We start from the raw sequence: 15,858 nt of genomic DNA on the forward strand, positions 1-15,858 counted from the left end.
CCTCTGAAATAAATAAAAAATATATATATAAAAAAATACCTGCAAAGTCCAACTGTGGAATAAACTTTGATTAGCTTTGTTCTTTCCAAAACCAACATCTAAGACCTTATGTGTCAGAAAACGACTTTCTGGTAAAAGATCTGCAACCATTCAACCTCTCTAGTTAACAACAGAGAGGCCAGAAAGCGCTGGCCGGTTTGGCTCAGTGGACGGAACGTCAGCCTGCAGACGGAGGGGTCCCGGCTCGATTCCGGGCAGGAGGCAGCCGATCAATGATTCTCTCCCATCATTGATGTTTCTCTCTCTCCCTCCCTCTCTGAAATCAGTAAAAATATATAATTATTTTTAAAAAGGCCATAAAAACGGATGAGAATCAAATCTTCATTCCCCTCCTTTTGCAGGTAAACTAGTTCTATCTAACTCTAGGCTCAGATACTATAGCAGCTACTGACAACCTATAAAATATAAACAGTCAAATACTTTTAATCTTCCGGCATTTTCAGGAAATTGACCTTTTGAAACATAGTTGCCCAAAAGGGGAAAATCCCCGCCCCCCAAAAAAACAGGGATATTATTGCCTCCTTAGGGCAGTGGTCGGCAAACTCATTAGTCAACAGAGCCAAATATCAACAGTACAACGACTGAAATTTCTTTCGAGAGCCAAATATTTTAAGCTTAAACTATATAGGTAGGTACATTGTTATTCATTTAATTAGGGTACGTGGTATTTTGTGGAAGACCCACACTCAAGGGGACAAAGAGCAGCCTGTAGCTCGCGAGCCGCGATTTGCCGACCACTGCCTTAGGGTATCCTATATAATAAAAGGGCAACATGCAAATTGACCCTAATGGTGGAATGACAGGTTGTTATGATGCTCACTGACCACTAGGGGCAACTCCTGCGTTGAGCGTCTGCCCCCTGGTGGTCAGTGCACTCCCACAGGGGGAGCGCAGCTCAGCCACAAGCTGGGCTGAGGGCGCGAGAGCTGCAGCGGTGGGTGGCGGGAACCTCTCCCGCCTCCTAGGCAGCACTAAGGATGTCCAACATCCCCCGAGGGCTCCCGGGCTGGCAGAGGGATGTCTGACTGCCAGCTTAGGCCCATTTCCCTGAGGAGTGGGCCTAAGCTGTCAGGTGAACATCCCCCAAGGGCTCCTAGACTGTGAGAGGGTGCAGGCTGGGCTGAGGGACCCCTCCCCCACCCCCGAGTGCACAAATTTTCATGCACCGGGCCTCTAGTTTAAAATAAGTCCAGATACTGTACTTCTACACGAAAGTTATCTTTCTCTGCAGACTGCCCTTCCCTCCACCTCGGTCCCCTCATACACTCACGCTCTCGGCTTCAGGGCACACATTTATTTCACCGTAACGCACCTGCCGCCAGCTTCTTCTTCCTGGCTTCTGCGAGGTCACTGTGGTACGTTTCACAACACTCAGGGATGACTCCGTACAGGCTCACGTCCGGGGAGCGGAGGGCGCTCAGCGTCTTACCGACATCGCCGCTCTGCACAGCCTCGTTAATGGCCAAGATTCCTACGGCGACTGTCGCGGAAGAGAACTGTCACCGGAATGGTTGAGGAAGCCCTATGTGCGTACCCTGGTTCACTGGCTATGCCTGCTGGCAAGCTGTTCCCCCCGCCCCCCCCTCAATGCTGGTCTGCCTAGCACGACATGGAGCACCTCGCCACCCCGCCCTCCACCGGGAGAAATAAACCAGCGATACGTACACCTCTGTGCCTCCTGGGTGTCTTTGTTGGACTGCCAGATTCCACCTTGAATTTCATCCAGCCATAACACGGCGGACTCATCCTGGGTTTCCTGTGCACCGTGAAAAGCAATGTAACATTTTATTTTATTTATTTATTTATTTATTTATTATTTTTTAAATATATATTTTATTGATTTTTTACAGAGAGGAAGGGAGAGGGATAGAGAGTTAGAAACATTGATAAGAGAGAAACATCGATCAGCTGCCTCCTGCACATCTCCTACTGGGGATGTGCCCGCAACCAAGGTCACATGCCCTTGACCGGAATCGAACCTGGGACCCCCCCAGTCTGCAGGCCGACACTCTATCCGCTGAGCCAAACCAGTTAGGGCAAGCAACATAACATTTTAGAACCATGAAATCAGGGCCCATGGGATAAAGGGGCTTGTGAGACCCGATTAGATATGGAGGAAGTTTCAAACACGTGAGACACATGGAATAGTCAACTGGAAGAAGCAGGAATAAAAAAAAAAAAAACAGTGAAGCCCGGCCGGTGTAGCTCAGCGGTTGAGCATCGACCCAGGAACTAAGAGGTCGCCAGTTTGATTCCCGGTCAGGGCACATGCCCGGGTTGTGGGTGCGATCCCCAGTAGGGGGCACGCAGGAGGCAGCCGATCAATGATTCTCTCTCATCATTGATGTTTCTCTCTCTCTCTCCCTCTCCCTTTGTCTCTAAAAAAAAAAATCAATAAAAAGGTATTTTTAAAAACTGGTGAAAGATTACGAGAAATGCTTCACATAAAGTGATAAAGATGCAAAGATGGATCCAAGTGGCTCAGGAGGTCAAAAGCAGCAAGAAGGGGCAAAAGGAGCAAACTGGGAAGGAACCCAGGGAACCTGGGGAAATGTCTGTCTAACCATTTCTGTCTGACCACTAGCTAACCAAGCAGACACTTCAGTGGGCACACAGGATAAAGAGCACAGACTTAACAGAAGGAAAAGTCACTAAACAAATCATGACAACCATCAGGGACAGCAACCAGCCCTGAGGAGGGAGAGTGCAATCGGATTTTCAGAGCTGTCCTGTTATTTTATTAAAATGTCCAGTTTTCAAAAACTGCAAGATAGCCCAGCCGGCGTGGCTCAGAGGTTGAGCGTCGACCTATGAACCAGGAGGTCACGGTTCAAGTCCCAGTCAGGGCTCATGCCCAGGTTACAGGCTCAATCCCCAGTGTGGGGCGTGCAGGTGGCAGCCAATCAATAATTCTCTCTCATCACTGATGTTTCTGTTTCTCTCTCTCTCTCTCTCTCTCCCCCATTCCTCTCTGAAATCAATAAAATAAAATAATATATATACACACACACACACACACACACACATTCTGACTTAAAAAAACAACTACAAGACATGCATAGAAACAAGAAAGCCTGGTCCAAAAAGGGGGGAAAGCTGATAGCCGCAATTGTCTCAATTGATCATGGTAGACAGAGACTTATATCAGCTATTTTAAATATGTTCAAAGAACTAAAGGATATAAGAACAAGGTCTCACCAAATAGAGCATGATCAGCAAAGAAATCAAAATTATTTTTTTAAAAAAAAGAAGAATCAAATGAAATTTGGGGGTTGTAAAATACAATAACTGAAATTAAAAAAATTCCTAGAGGGACTCAGCAAACTTGAAGATCAGTCCACTGAAATGATCCAGTCTGAGGAACAGGAAGAAAAAAGAAGGAAGAAAAAGGAACAAGGCCTCACAGACCGGAGGACACCATCGATAACATCCATATATGCATAATGGAATCCCCAAGACAGGAAGAAAGAAAAAGAGGCAGAAAGAATACTCGAAGGAAGTCTGAATCGACCTATAACAAATACAGAGATGGAATAAGGATCAAAACACATCCTACAAAAAAACAAAGCTCAAAACACAGGACTGCATGGCTTCACTGGCGAATTCTACCAAATGTTGAAAGAAGCTAACACCAATCCTTCACAAACTCTTCTAAAGCAAAGAAGGAGGAGGAAAACTTCCCAATTCATTCTCTGAGGTCAGTATTACCCTGACACCAAAGCTAGACCCAAAGATACCACAAGAGAACTACAGGTCAAAGCGAAAGTAAGACCTTTTGCTTGATAAATTTGGAAATCAGATTATTTTTAAAACCACTTTCAAGATGGCCCAGAGGAAAGTTACAAGCTAAGCGGAGGCCTAAAAAAGGCTGTTGCATCTAATGTGTGGGCCTGGCAGTGTTAAGCAAATTCCCTCTAACCCCACCCCCCATCCTCTGAAAAGTTATTCCACAGCAAACGGAAATGCTTCAAACTCTAGTCACATCCTCTAACAGTTTAACTCCCACAACCCTACCAAAGGGCTCAGAGCGTGAGTGAGAGCAGGTACAAGTTACAGCCTCAATCTAGTTTCCTTTTTTAGATATGGAGCCTGGCCTAGTTCATTTTCCCAAAGTCCACTTCTCTGTCAATCAAACATAATAAGATTCCTTGTGGACTTATATGGCAGCAAAAGCAAACATTACCACTGGGGTCTAGACAGAATCACTAGAGCCAGGCCCCCAGTTAGAGATTCTGAATAAGCAGAAACAAGAGTATAAATCTTAGGAATCTGCATTTTTTAAAAAATATATATTTTATTGTTTTTTTACAGAGAGGAAAGGAGAGGGATAGAGAGTTAGAAACATCGATTGATCAGCTGCCTCCAGCAGTCTGGGACCCCCACATTCCTTACTGCCTGCCGGCTTGCTGCTCCTTAGAGCTGCCGTGGAAGAGGGAGAGGCTCCCGCCACCGCTGTGCTTGCCAGCTGTGAGCCCAGCTTCTGGCTGAGCGGCGCACCCCCGTGGGAGCGCACTGACCACCAGGGGGCAGCTCCTGCATTAAGCGTCTGACCCCTGGTGGTCAATGTGCGCCATAGCGACTGGTAGTTCTGCCGTTCGGTGGATTTGCATATTAGGCTTTTATTATAGAGGATTGATTTTAGAGAGGAAGGGAGCGGGAAAGAGAGATAGAAACATCAATGATGAGAGAGAAGCACGGATCGGCTGCCTCCTGTACGGCCCCTACTGGGGAGTGAGCCTGCAATCTGGGCATGTGCCCTTGGCTGGAATTGAACCCGGGACCCTTCAGTCCGCAGGCCGACACTATCCACTGAGCCAAACCAGCTAGGGCTGACTTATGCATTTTTGGGTCTTATATTTCAATGCAGAATTTACTTAGAGACAGGGAGATGTGTTGACAAACAACAACAACAACAACAAAGCCAAATGTGTAAAACAGCAAAACTTCCAAGAGGCAGAGTCTATGTCCCTCACCCCTTGTGTCCCTACAGAGCTCTGTATGTGAGGTGCCCAGGAGCAGTCCCTGAGGGAATCAGGGGAGCCATCATTCCTGTATCTTGGTGCTTGGAGGGAGGAAGTTCTCGGAACAGCAGCGACCCTTTCGATGCCACTCACCTGGGCTTTCTCTCTCTTTGCTCGGATCAGCGTGTCTTGGTAATGCTGGGCCACTTCTGCCAGGACGCCCTCCAGTTTGGCTGCAGGAATCTGCAGGGCCTGCAGGGTCTTCTGGGCATCCCCTTCGTCCAGGGCTTCGTTAATTAAGCCGATGGCTAAAATCCCTGAAGAGGAAGAAACAAAGGTCATTTCTTTAAGACATTCCACAAACAAATCTGTCTGTAAGCATGCTAAGGACGCATAAATCCACCCAAGCACTGCCATGATTCAAACCGTAATGGGTCATCCATGATAATGAGCAGCATGGTCTCTTTAAATTTAGTGTTTGTCTCATTCAAAATAAATGGCCTTATGCGCATATTCCTATTGAAAGCTCAAGTCCTCTTGTTTTATGTGTAATTGCTCTCACTTAAAAGTGTGAAGATGGTGCCCAGCGGCATGGCTCGGTGGCTGAGTGTCAACCTATGAACCAGGAGGTCACGTTTTGATTCCTGTTCAGGGCACATCCCTAGTAGGGGATGTGCAGGAGGCAGCCTATCAATGATTCTCACTCATCATTGATGTTTCTAGCTCTCTCTCCCTCTCCCTTCCTCTCTAAAATCAATTAAAGCCCTAACCGGTTTGGCTCAGTGGATAGAGCGTCGGCCTTCAGACTGAAGGGTCCCGGGTTCGATTCCGGTCAAGGGCATGTACCTTGGTTGCGGGCACATCCCCAGTAGGGGGCGTGCAGGAGGCAGCTGATCGATGTTTCTCTCTCATCGATGTTTCTGACTCTCTCTCCCTCTCCCTTCCTCTCTGTAAAAAAATCAATAAAATATATTTTTAAAAAAATCATGTTCAATTCATCTCCTGAAAAATTTATATATATATATATATATGTGTGTGTGTGTATGTGTGTGTGTATGTGTATGTGTGTGTGTGTGTATATATATATATGTTTATATATATATGTACATATATATATATATATGTTTATATATATATGTACATATATATATATATTTATATATATATGTACATATATATATATTTTTTATTTCAGAGAGAAAGGGAGAGGGAAAGAGAGGAACATCAATGATGAGAGAGAATCATTGATCGGCTGCCTCCTGCACGTCTCCTACTGGGGATTAAGCCCACAACCCGGGCATGTGTCCTTGACCAGAATCAAACCCAAGACCCTTCAGTCTACAGGCCGACCGACGCTCTACCCACTGAGCCAAACCAGCCAGGACCATCTCCTGAAATTTTTAGTTATGACCTACATACCTAATTATAGCAGCTGCCTGGTGTTTTGAAAATAATATCCAACCTTAGCTGTTGAGTTATACATCTATTTCAATTTTCTAAAACGCCCCCAGGAGTCATGGTTAGAACTGGCTCATGGCATCACGCCGCCTAGCACCGTGGCACATGGGGGGATGGGACCGGGTTACTCACTCTCGTGCTCCTCCTGCACCACCAGATTCACGTGGTCCACGCAAGCCTGGATGTCGTTCCACGTAATAAACTCGTTCTTCTCTGCATGTGCCTGGTCTTTCAGCTTCATCAGCTCATCGAGATACCTGCCCCATCCCCCAATAACAAAGACAATGAAGTGCAACAGAATAAAAGGGACCTTCAAGTACCACTTGTGGGTGACAGGAATGAGAAGACATGGGGGGGGGGGGCGGCGCGGAAGGACGGCAAGGGCGAGGGAGGGAACAGTGGGCAAAGTACCCAAGAACACAGACAGTTAAGGTACCCAAACAGTTTTGATATATTCTAGAGGCCAGCTCCGGGACTGAGTGACCTTACAGAAAATGTGAAAATGTAAGGCTATCACCTATTCTTAACAGCCTCTCAATTCCAAGGAAGACCAACTCTAGAATCAGAGAGAGGCAGCAGCTCCAAGATAAGGAACTAAGGCCACCCACCAGCTAGGAAATGCAGGAGGAATGACGTATCAGCAAGTCCTCATTTAGCAGCTCTTACTGAAGTACCGATTTAGGCAAGGATTATCAAGGGTCAAGCTATTAAGGCAAAGGTTAATTTGCGCACGTTCATGGTGCAAAAGGGGCAAAGAGATTATGATCTGGTGAGAGAGAAACACAGATATCCGTTGGAGGGATGAGCTGTCCCCTACAGACCAATCTTAGTATTGTTAATGGCAGGACAGCAGATTTCACACGAGTCTTGATATGAGAAAATGAGAAACACACACATTACCAAAAATGTTCAACTAAATCTTGACATGCCTTTAGACATAATTTCCAGTTTACAGGAATAAGACAAGTATTCCGAAGCAACCAGAACCAGAAGATGGGGCATTTTATAGGCCAACTGGCCCCATCTCTCTGACAAATCAGTGTCGTGAAGAAAGGGACAATTCTGGGCTAAAAGACACCGAAGGGACACACAGACAGAGGTAACACCTGGTCCCGGACCGGATCCTGGTTTGAACAAACCAGCTGAAGAGTCTTGGAACAAGTGAGGAAGAAAGAAGGTGGACTCGATTCAGAGGATGTTCCGGAATATTATGGCTTTTGTCAGGGTATATGATAAAGTATAAAATGAATAGAAATAGAAGAAAAAAAAAAAGACGATCACAGCGCCCGTGAAGAAAACCAGAGCTGACGGCTGACCCACAACAGAGGTTCCAGCAGTCGGAGGATCCAGTCCCCTCGGCACCCACCTCTGACAGTTCTCCTCTTCGATGTTGGTCAGGCCCGTCACGGAACTGCTCAGCTGCTTCCACACCGTGTTCATGTCCCCCGACTCCAGCGCCCTGTTGATGAGGGCCACGGACGACAGCATCTCCACGGCCACGGAGAGCTCGGGGTGGGTGAGGCTATGCTGCAGAGAGAGCGAGAGGGGGACAGAGTGAGAGACGCGAAGGAATACCAAGGCGTCTAAGTTTCTGGTTAAAAAACTTGGTGTCCTGCCCTAACCGGTTTGGCTCAGTGGATAGAGCGTCGGCCTGCAGACTCAAGGGTCCCAGGTTCGATTCTGGTCAAGGGCATGTACCTTGGTTATGGGCACATCCCCAGTAGGGAGTGTGCAGGAGGCAGCTGATCGATTGATGTTTCTAGCTCTCTATCCCTCTCCCTTCCTCTCTGTAAAAAATCAATAAAATATATATTTTTTAAAAAATTGGTGTCCCTAACTGCACCACAATGTGGGTATTCAATTCCCTCCCACTGCTTTCTGTTTTTTTTTGCATGTGTTTTTTTATTGTTTTCAGAGAGGAAGGGAGAGGGAGAGAGAGCTAGAAACATCAATGATGAGAATCACTGATGGGCTGCCTCCTGCACGCCCCCTACTGGGGATCCAGCCTGCAACCCTGGGCATGTGCCCTGACTGGGAATCGAACCGTGATCTCCTGGCTCATAGGTTGATGCTCAACCACTGAGCCACGCCAGCCAGGCCCTCTCGTTGCGTTTTGCTCGCTTACCTCAGGACTCTGTTGCTGCAGCGTCGCCAGCTCCTTCTGATAAAGATCGGCAGCAAAGGGATACACCTGGGGCAGCTGGGCTTCGGGGTTCATCAGTTCCAGAACAGTCTTCTCAGCCACGCCCTTCTGGATGGCAGCGTTGATGGCGGCCACGGCTGCCAGCCCTGGCAGAGAGCGGGGTCAGAAACACGGCTGGCGGGGGGAGCCCCGGGGGGAAGGCGACGCCAGCTGTCACGGTAGGAAGTTACGCTCTGCGGGTGACCTGCTGGCTGCGCCACCCGAAGCGGAACTCCCATCTTAGAGAGCAGTCTCCTTGGCAGGGGGCGAACTGTATCGCAACAAAGCCAGTTCAAAAAAAACAGTCTCCTCGCCTAGGCCCTCTTTCTGCTTCAGATCACCCGCAGCCAGCACTACTCTCCCCTGAAACCTCCTCCTTCCGCTGCGGCCACCCGCAGGGCACCAGCTTCTTCAGCTGCCACTCAACGCTCTCCACCGTCTTCCCAAGCCTTGACCTTCCACCGCCCAGCACCAAACACCGCCAGAAACTTGATCCCAAGCGCTGTCCTTCCATACACCTCTCACCTTCAGTCCCTCTGCTCACACCTCCTTCCCCCTGTTGCCCCCCGTTATCACACTGCGGACCCAGTAGTTTCATTGCTAGCTTTACCCAGTGGCCAGGTGAGTGTGTCTATTGAGCGAGTACAAAGAGCGTTTTTACATACATGTTCAAGGCACGCTTTCAAATTAAATACCCGTTGCATTTTGAAGTTACTTATTACATGTTCTTACAAGCTAATATCTTTTTAAAGTATGATGCTTTGTAAAACATTGTGTAATAGCCGAAACCGGTTTGGCTCAGTGGGTAGAGTGTCGGCCTATGGACTGAAAGGTCCCAGGTTCGATTCCGGTCAAGAGCATGTACCTTGGTTGCGGGAACATCCCCAGTGGGGGTTGTGCAAGAGGCAGCTGATCAATGTTTCTAACTCTCTATCCCTCTCTCTTCCTCTCTGTAAAAAAATCAATAAAATATATATTTAAAATAAAAATTAAAAAAAAACACTGTGTAATAGGAACACACGAGAATTCTCGTGATCTGTCCGCAATGCGTTAGGAACAGCCTTCTCCTCTTGCATCCTCCAAATCTCACCCATCGATGCCCGACTCTCGCCTGCTGCAGGCGTTTCCCTGACCAGCCGTGGTGCTTTCTCGCTCAGAAGGGTGACCTCAGACCCCCGATGCCATGAAGCCACTTCCCTCCCCGCCTAGGGAGCCCGGGAGCCCAGCGGGGGGCTTACTTCGCTGGTACTGCTGGGCGGCAGTGTTGGCGGCATCCACGGCGGCCTGGAGCTCCTCCTTCTGCAGCGCATCCGCCTGACCGCCCTGAGGACAGCAAAGGACCTTTATGTCAACAGGACCCCGCCTCTGCCCACAGGCACGCTCTCCTCCCGCCGCAGCGGTCACGGGCACAGAGAGCCACGGGGGCAAGTGGCAGCCCTGGCCACGCCGGGGGGCAGAGGTGGGGGGTAGGGTGACTTTCTGGATACCAGTCCATTATGTAAAGAAATATTTTGTGAGAAGCGTCAAACGTCCTAAGATAAACGTTTACAGAATCACTAGCATGTGTGTGCCACTGACTCTGGCCAATACGCACTGCGAGTTTGTAAAATGTACGCTTGCCCTTTTTGGGACAAAAGAGAAAACCCCTCTTATCTGTTCTTTTTTTTTTTTTTTTCCCCTCTTATCTGTTCTGAAACCTGCCCCCTGGCCCCCCAAGAACAGTGACACACAGTCTGCTGGACAGTGAGCACCTCCCCAGAGGACACACTGAGGCGCAGTTTTTTTAGAGCAGAGATTCCTGAAGGGAGAGTGTAAAACACTCTGGTTTTCCCCGACGGCTCTGGTGGGGGATACAGGCGAAGGCTTCGGGTGAAGGGGTGGTTCGATTGGGAAGGCGGGCATTACCTATCTTCAGGGGATTTCCAACTCTAAAACCAAGCACAGCTGAAGACCATGTGTACTTTACCTGAGGACATTTTATTAAAACAGCTCTTTCTTTTTAAAATATATTTTTCTTGATTTCAGAGAGGAAGGGAGAGGGAGAGACAGAAACATCAATGATGAGAGAGAATCATGGATCGGCTGCCTCCTGCACGCCTCTTGGCCAGAACAGAACCCAGGACCCTTCAGTCCGCAGGCCCACGCTCTATCCACTGAGCCACACCAGCTAGGGTTAAATTAAATTTTTAAAATGTCCTCAGGCAGCCCTAGCTGGTGTGGCTCAGTGGACAGAGCGTGGGCCTGCGGACCGAAGGGTCCCGGGTTGGATGCCTTGGTTGCAGGTTCCTGGGCCCTGGTCGGGGGCTCGTGCAGGAGGCAACCAGTCGATGTGTCTCTCTCACATGGATGTTTCTCTCTGTCTTTCCCCCTCTCTTCCACTCTCTCTAAAAATCAATGGAAAAATATCCTCGGTGGGGATTAAAAAAAAACAACAGAAAATAAGTAAACATAAAAACCTAATTTAGCCGAAACCGGTTTGGCTCAGTGGATAGAGCATCGGCCTGCGGACTCAAGGGTCCCAGGTTCGATTCCGGTCAAGGGCATGTACCTTGGTTGCGGGCACATCCCCAGTAGGGGGGTGTGCAAGAGGCAGCTGATCGATGTTTCTCTCTCATCGATGTTTCTAACTCTCTATCCCTCTCTCTTCCTCTCTGTAAAAAAATCAATAAAATATATTTTAAAAAAACAAAAAAAAAAACAAAAACCTAATTTATATGCAGGAGGAAAAGTTACGCTAGAAAACGATGGCTCGGAAGTGTCTTTCACACGACAGTACGGGGTCAGGTGGTGCACCAACCCCGCGGGCGGGACCCGGGTCCTCTCACCTGTCTCTTCTGCTGCCTGTCACTCAGGAGCTGCTTCAGGTACCACTCGCTGTTCTGCTGCTGCAGCCCACGGAGGCCCAGCGCCGGGGACTGCAGGACCCGGAACAGGGCCAGGGCGCCTCCCTGATCCAAAGCCAGGTCCACGTTCGCTAACGCGGAAAACGCTGCGGAGGAAGAAGGCAGGCGCTTTGAGAAAACACTGTGTTCACATGAACAGCCCAGGAGATAGTTTTCCTTCCCCCAAACCAACCCCTCCACTCAGATTAGGGAACGGAATCGGGCCGCCTTTGTTCTGGGCCGTCACAGCCGCCTACGATCTGGGGACCGGAAAGAACCTTGAAGCCATCCAGCTCCCGGGGGCTCCTGCCAGGCTGCCCATCAGGGTAACAGATTCCTGGAGCGCGCACGCCCCGGGCCTACTTAAAAGCTTCCAGATGCAGACAGCCTGGCACCGCTGTGGCAGCAAAGTCAGAGGCACCAATCGACACGGATACAGGCCCAAGTTCCCTCGGAAATGCCAAGTGGTTGTCTAGAGCAAACTACTAAACAGGAGAAGGTCTCCCACAGAAAGGGACCACATCTTTGGGCAATTTTGTTTCCAAACTTATTGTCAGGGAGGACGAAGAGGGTGGAGGAGGGTCAAGGATCTGGTGACAGAAGGAGATCAGACTTCGGGTAGTGAACACACAATCGAGTATGCAGATGCCCTAGGATCAAGTTGTACACCTGAAACTTACAGAAAGTTATTAAAATTGTTACCCCAAAAATTTAATTACGAAATTTGAAAATTGGCCCGGCCTGAGTGGCTCGGTGGTTGAGTGTCGACCTATGAACCAGGAAGTCACGGTTAGATTCCTGGTCAGGGCACATGCCCGGGTTGCAAGTTGGATCCACAGTAGGGGGCGTGCAGGAGGCAGCCAATCAATGATTCTCATCATTGATGTTTCTCTCTCTCTCCCCCTCTCCCTTCCTCTCTGAAATAAACAAAAAAATATATTTTAAAAATACTGTGTGGTTTAATCTATCTGTGCTGTGGGAAATTTGAAAGGCGTGTATATTGCCCTAGCTGGTTTTGCTCAGTGGATAGAGCGTCCGCCTGCGGACTGAAGGGTCCTAGGTTCGATTCCAGTCAAGGGCACATGCCTGGGTTGCGGGCTTAATCCCCCATGGGGGGCGTGCAGGAGGCAGCCAATCAATGACTCTTCCTCATCATTGATGTTTCTACCTCTCTCTTCCTCTCTGAAATCAATAAAAAATATATATATATTTTTTTAAAAAGGCATGTATATTGTGAGCTGGAATAGGTACTAAGGTCAGAATTAAATTGGATCTTGGATGGCACATACAATTCGGATTAGAAAAGAGATAAGATATGAAGGCCTTAAGTAGAGAGATTACATGATTTTTTTTTAAAGCAATAATAATACTAATATTGGGTACTTACTAAGTACCAGGCAGTTTACATACATTATCTCATCATCTGCATGATTCTATGCTCCAGCTGTCCAATGCCACACCGCTGTTAAGGAGGACAAGAGACCAAACCCTAGGTCTGTCCAACTCCAGAGCCAGATGCTTTTTTTTTTTTTTTAATATATTTTATTGATTTTTACAGAGAGGAAGGGAGAGGGATAGAGAGTTAGAAACATCGATGAGAGAGAAACATCGATCAGCTGCCTCCTGCACACCTCCCTACTGGGGATGTGCCCGCAACCAAGGTACATGCCCTTGACCGGAATCGAACCTGGGACCCTTCAGTCTGCAGGCCGATGCTCTATCCACTGAGCCACACTGGTCACGGCCAGAGCCAGATTCTTAGTGAGTCATGAAATGAATAGAATCGACATAGGAGACGACTGGGTAAATGGGTCTCTATGGAGTTGTACACTAAGGCTCTGCATTTGGTCTGGCAAGTCATCAGGAACCAATGCAGGCTCTTGAGCAGAAGAGAGACAAAAATGAAAATACACTTCCGCCCTAGCTGGTGTGGCTCAGTGGATAGAGCGTCGGCCTGCGGACTGAAGGGTCCCAGGTTCAATTCCGGTCAAGGGCACATGCCCGGGTTGCGGGTTCGGTCCCCAGTTGGGGGCGTGCAGGAGGCAGCCAATCAATGATTCTCTCTCATCATTGATGTTTCTATCTTTCTATCCCTCTCCTTTCCTCTCTGAAATCAATAAAGATATATTAAAAAAAAAAAATAACACTTCCAAGAAATTATTTTTTTCAAAAAAAAAAAATTAAATTTCTCAAAAGTGTGCAACACATATGCAAATATCAATAGTACAATCTCATTTGTGTTTAAACATATGTTTTGAAAGGGATGTGCATAAAAAATCAATAGTGGTTATTTCTAGGTGATAGGGGTCTGGTTTTTTGTTTATTGTTTACCTCTAGGTAACTTGTACTAGTCTTTAAAAGAAATACAAAGCTTTGACTGTACATTACTTTAAAAATAAAAAGAATAAAACTGCTCTTCAGGGTTTTTACATGTATAACACAGGGTGAAAGCGTGAAACAAGCCAAAATGATCAGTCTAGATCCGTGGTTCCCACCCTCTCTTTGGCCACGCCCCACCTACATCTCTAACATCCTGATGCCCCCTGTGACCTAGAATTCTCATTATTCAAAAAGTGAACTCCTGTTCACGTGGAGGAAGCCTCAAAGGCTATGAACTTGGTCTAAACAAGCTTCCAAAGAACATGGCATCCATGAGCGAGAGAAATAAAAGAACGAAAGGACAGTTGAAGGACTGAGGAAGAAATCACTAAGAAATTGTTTAAAAATAATAATATGAAGTGATATGAAAAAAATAGCAAATAAAGTTTCAAAACATATAACAGAGAACTGAAATGTATAACTATGTCACCATACATATTTATATACTGTATATAAGGCCCCTAGAACCATAAGAAATGCAAAAAATTCCCGGTTAATAACTCATTCTCGAATTGTCCCCCTTAAACATCAAACTGCCTCCCTGTGGGGCGTGTGCCCACGTTGGGGACCACTGGTCTAGAAACTACAGCAATGAGAGCGGGTGGGGTGAGGACCCGCCTGAGGACAGCGGCAGCTAACAGAACACACGAATACAAAACACAGTCAGAAGCAGCAGCTCCTAAACAAGCCCACTCGCGCCCACAGTAAATAAACGAAGTCATCCGTCCGGAACGGGTCACGGCTGCCCCCTCAGGTGCCTGGCTCAGGGTCTCACTTACTGTTGACTTTGTTTACGTTGCCTTGGATTTCAGCCTGAGTGAGCAGCTCCTCGTAAACGTCCCTCTCTCTCTCCGAGTTTTCCGTCTGAAAATGAGTTAAAAGTGTCATTAGATTAGCTCAGCTCTTTAAGGAGACCACGGAGAGACGCTGAACGCCTCCCCCACCGGAACAGAACCAAGAGCAAGGAAAGGAGGTGCCTTAAAATCTGTAGTAAAGCCCTAGCCGGTGTGGCTCAGTGGATAGAGCGTCAGCCTGCAAACCGAAGGGTCCTGGGTTCGAATCTGACCAAGGGCACGCACCTCAGTTGCAGGCTCCTCCCCGGCCCAGGCCCTGGTCGGGGCTTGTGCAGAAGGCAACCAACTGATGTGTTTCTCTCACATCCATGTTTCACTCTGTCTCTCCCTCTCTCTCCCACTCTCCCTAAAATCAACGGAGCCCTAGCTGGGCTGGTTTGGTGGTTCCGCCTATGGACTGAGGGTCCCAGGCTCGATTCCTGGTCAAGGGCACGTGCCCGGGTTGTGGGCTCAATGCCCCAATCAATGATTTTCTCTCATCACTGATATTTCTCTCTCTCTTTCCCTTTCACTTCCTCTCTGAAATCAATAAAAATATATTTTAAAAAAATAATAAATAAATCTATAATAATAAAAGCATAATATGCTAATTAGACCAGACAGCCGAACGACCTTCCCGACATCCTGTCGGACGACCTTCTGGATGAAGCCGGGGCTGCGAGGGCCGAGGCAAGCCGCTGCAGCTGTGAGGGCTGAGCCCCTTGCACGAATTTCATGCATCGGGCCTCTAGTAAATAAATGAAAACCAATGGAAAAAATATCCCTGGGTGAGGATTTTTTTTTAAATAGAATAAATTCCGAGGTAGAGAACAAAGTGGATTGCTACAGGCCTATCACTAAAGCATAAAAAGCAGGTCCACTAAGGACAAGCCCTGGGTTCTCCCAGAGCCGGGCAGGCGAGAGAAGGAAGCTCCGGCGAACCTGTCCTGCCCACTCGTGAGCCCACGGCCCTGCCTCAGACTGAGCAGAACGGGCCCATCCAGGGACCAGCTCTCAGACCCTCTCATTGGTTTGCACAAAATTCAAGAAGAAAGTAGACGTCAAAGTGGAATCTAAGGCCAAAAGACTACATCCTGTGTAAA

At 47.8% G+C, this 15,858-nt stretch overlaps 1 protein-coding gene across 1 annotated transcript in view; it reads right to left on the reverse strand.

Moving 5' to 3' along the window:
- IQGAP1 (IQ motif containing GTPase activating protein 1) overlaps positions 1-15,858 on the reverse strand; it is a 108,367-nt gene that overhangs the window by 32,473 nt on the left and 60,036 nt on the right. The window contains exons 9-17 of the mRNA XM_054713172.1: positions 14,702-14,786; positions 11,487-11,650; positions 9,900-9,984; positions 8,605-8,768; positions 7,846-8,006; positions 6,612-6,736; positions 5,175-5,338; positions 1,726-1,816; positions 1,373-1,540 (exon numbers count right to left, since the gene is read on the reverse strand). Coding sequence (XP_054569147.1) covers positions 1,373-1,540; positions 1,726-1,816; positions 5,175-5,338; positions 6,612-6,736; positions 7,846-8,006; positions 8,605-8,768; positions 9,900-9,984; positions 11,487-11,650; positions 14,702-14,786 — 1,207 coding nt within the window. The remainder of the gene's footprint in view (positions 1-1,372; positions 1,541-1,725; positions 1,817-5,174; positions 5,339-6,611; positions 6,737-7,845; positions 8,007-8,604; positions 8,769-9,899; positions 9,985-11,486; positions 11,651-14,701; positions 14,787-15,858) is intronic.

This window comes from Eptesicus fuscus, chromosome 25 (genome assembly GCF_027574615.1).
Source record: "Eptesicus fuscus isolate TK198812 chromosome 25, DD_ASM_mEF_20220401, whole genome shotgun sequence".
Taxonomy (NCBI): Eukaryota; Metazoa; Chordata; class Mammalia; order Chiroptera; family Vespertilionidae; genus Eptesicus; species Eptesicus fuscus.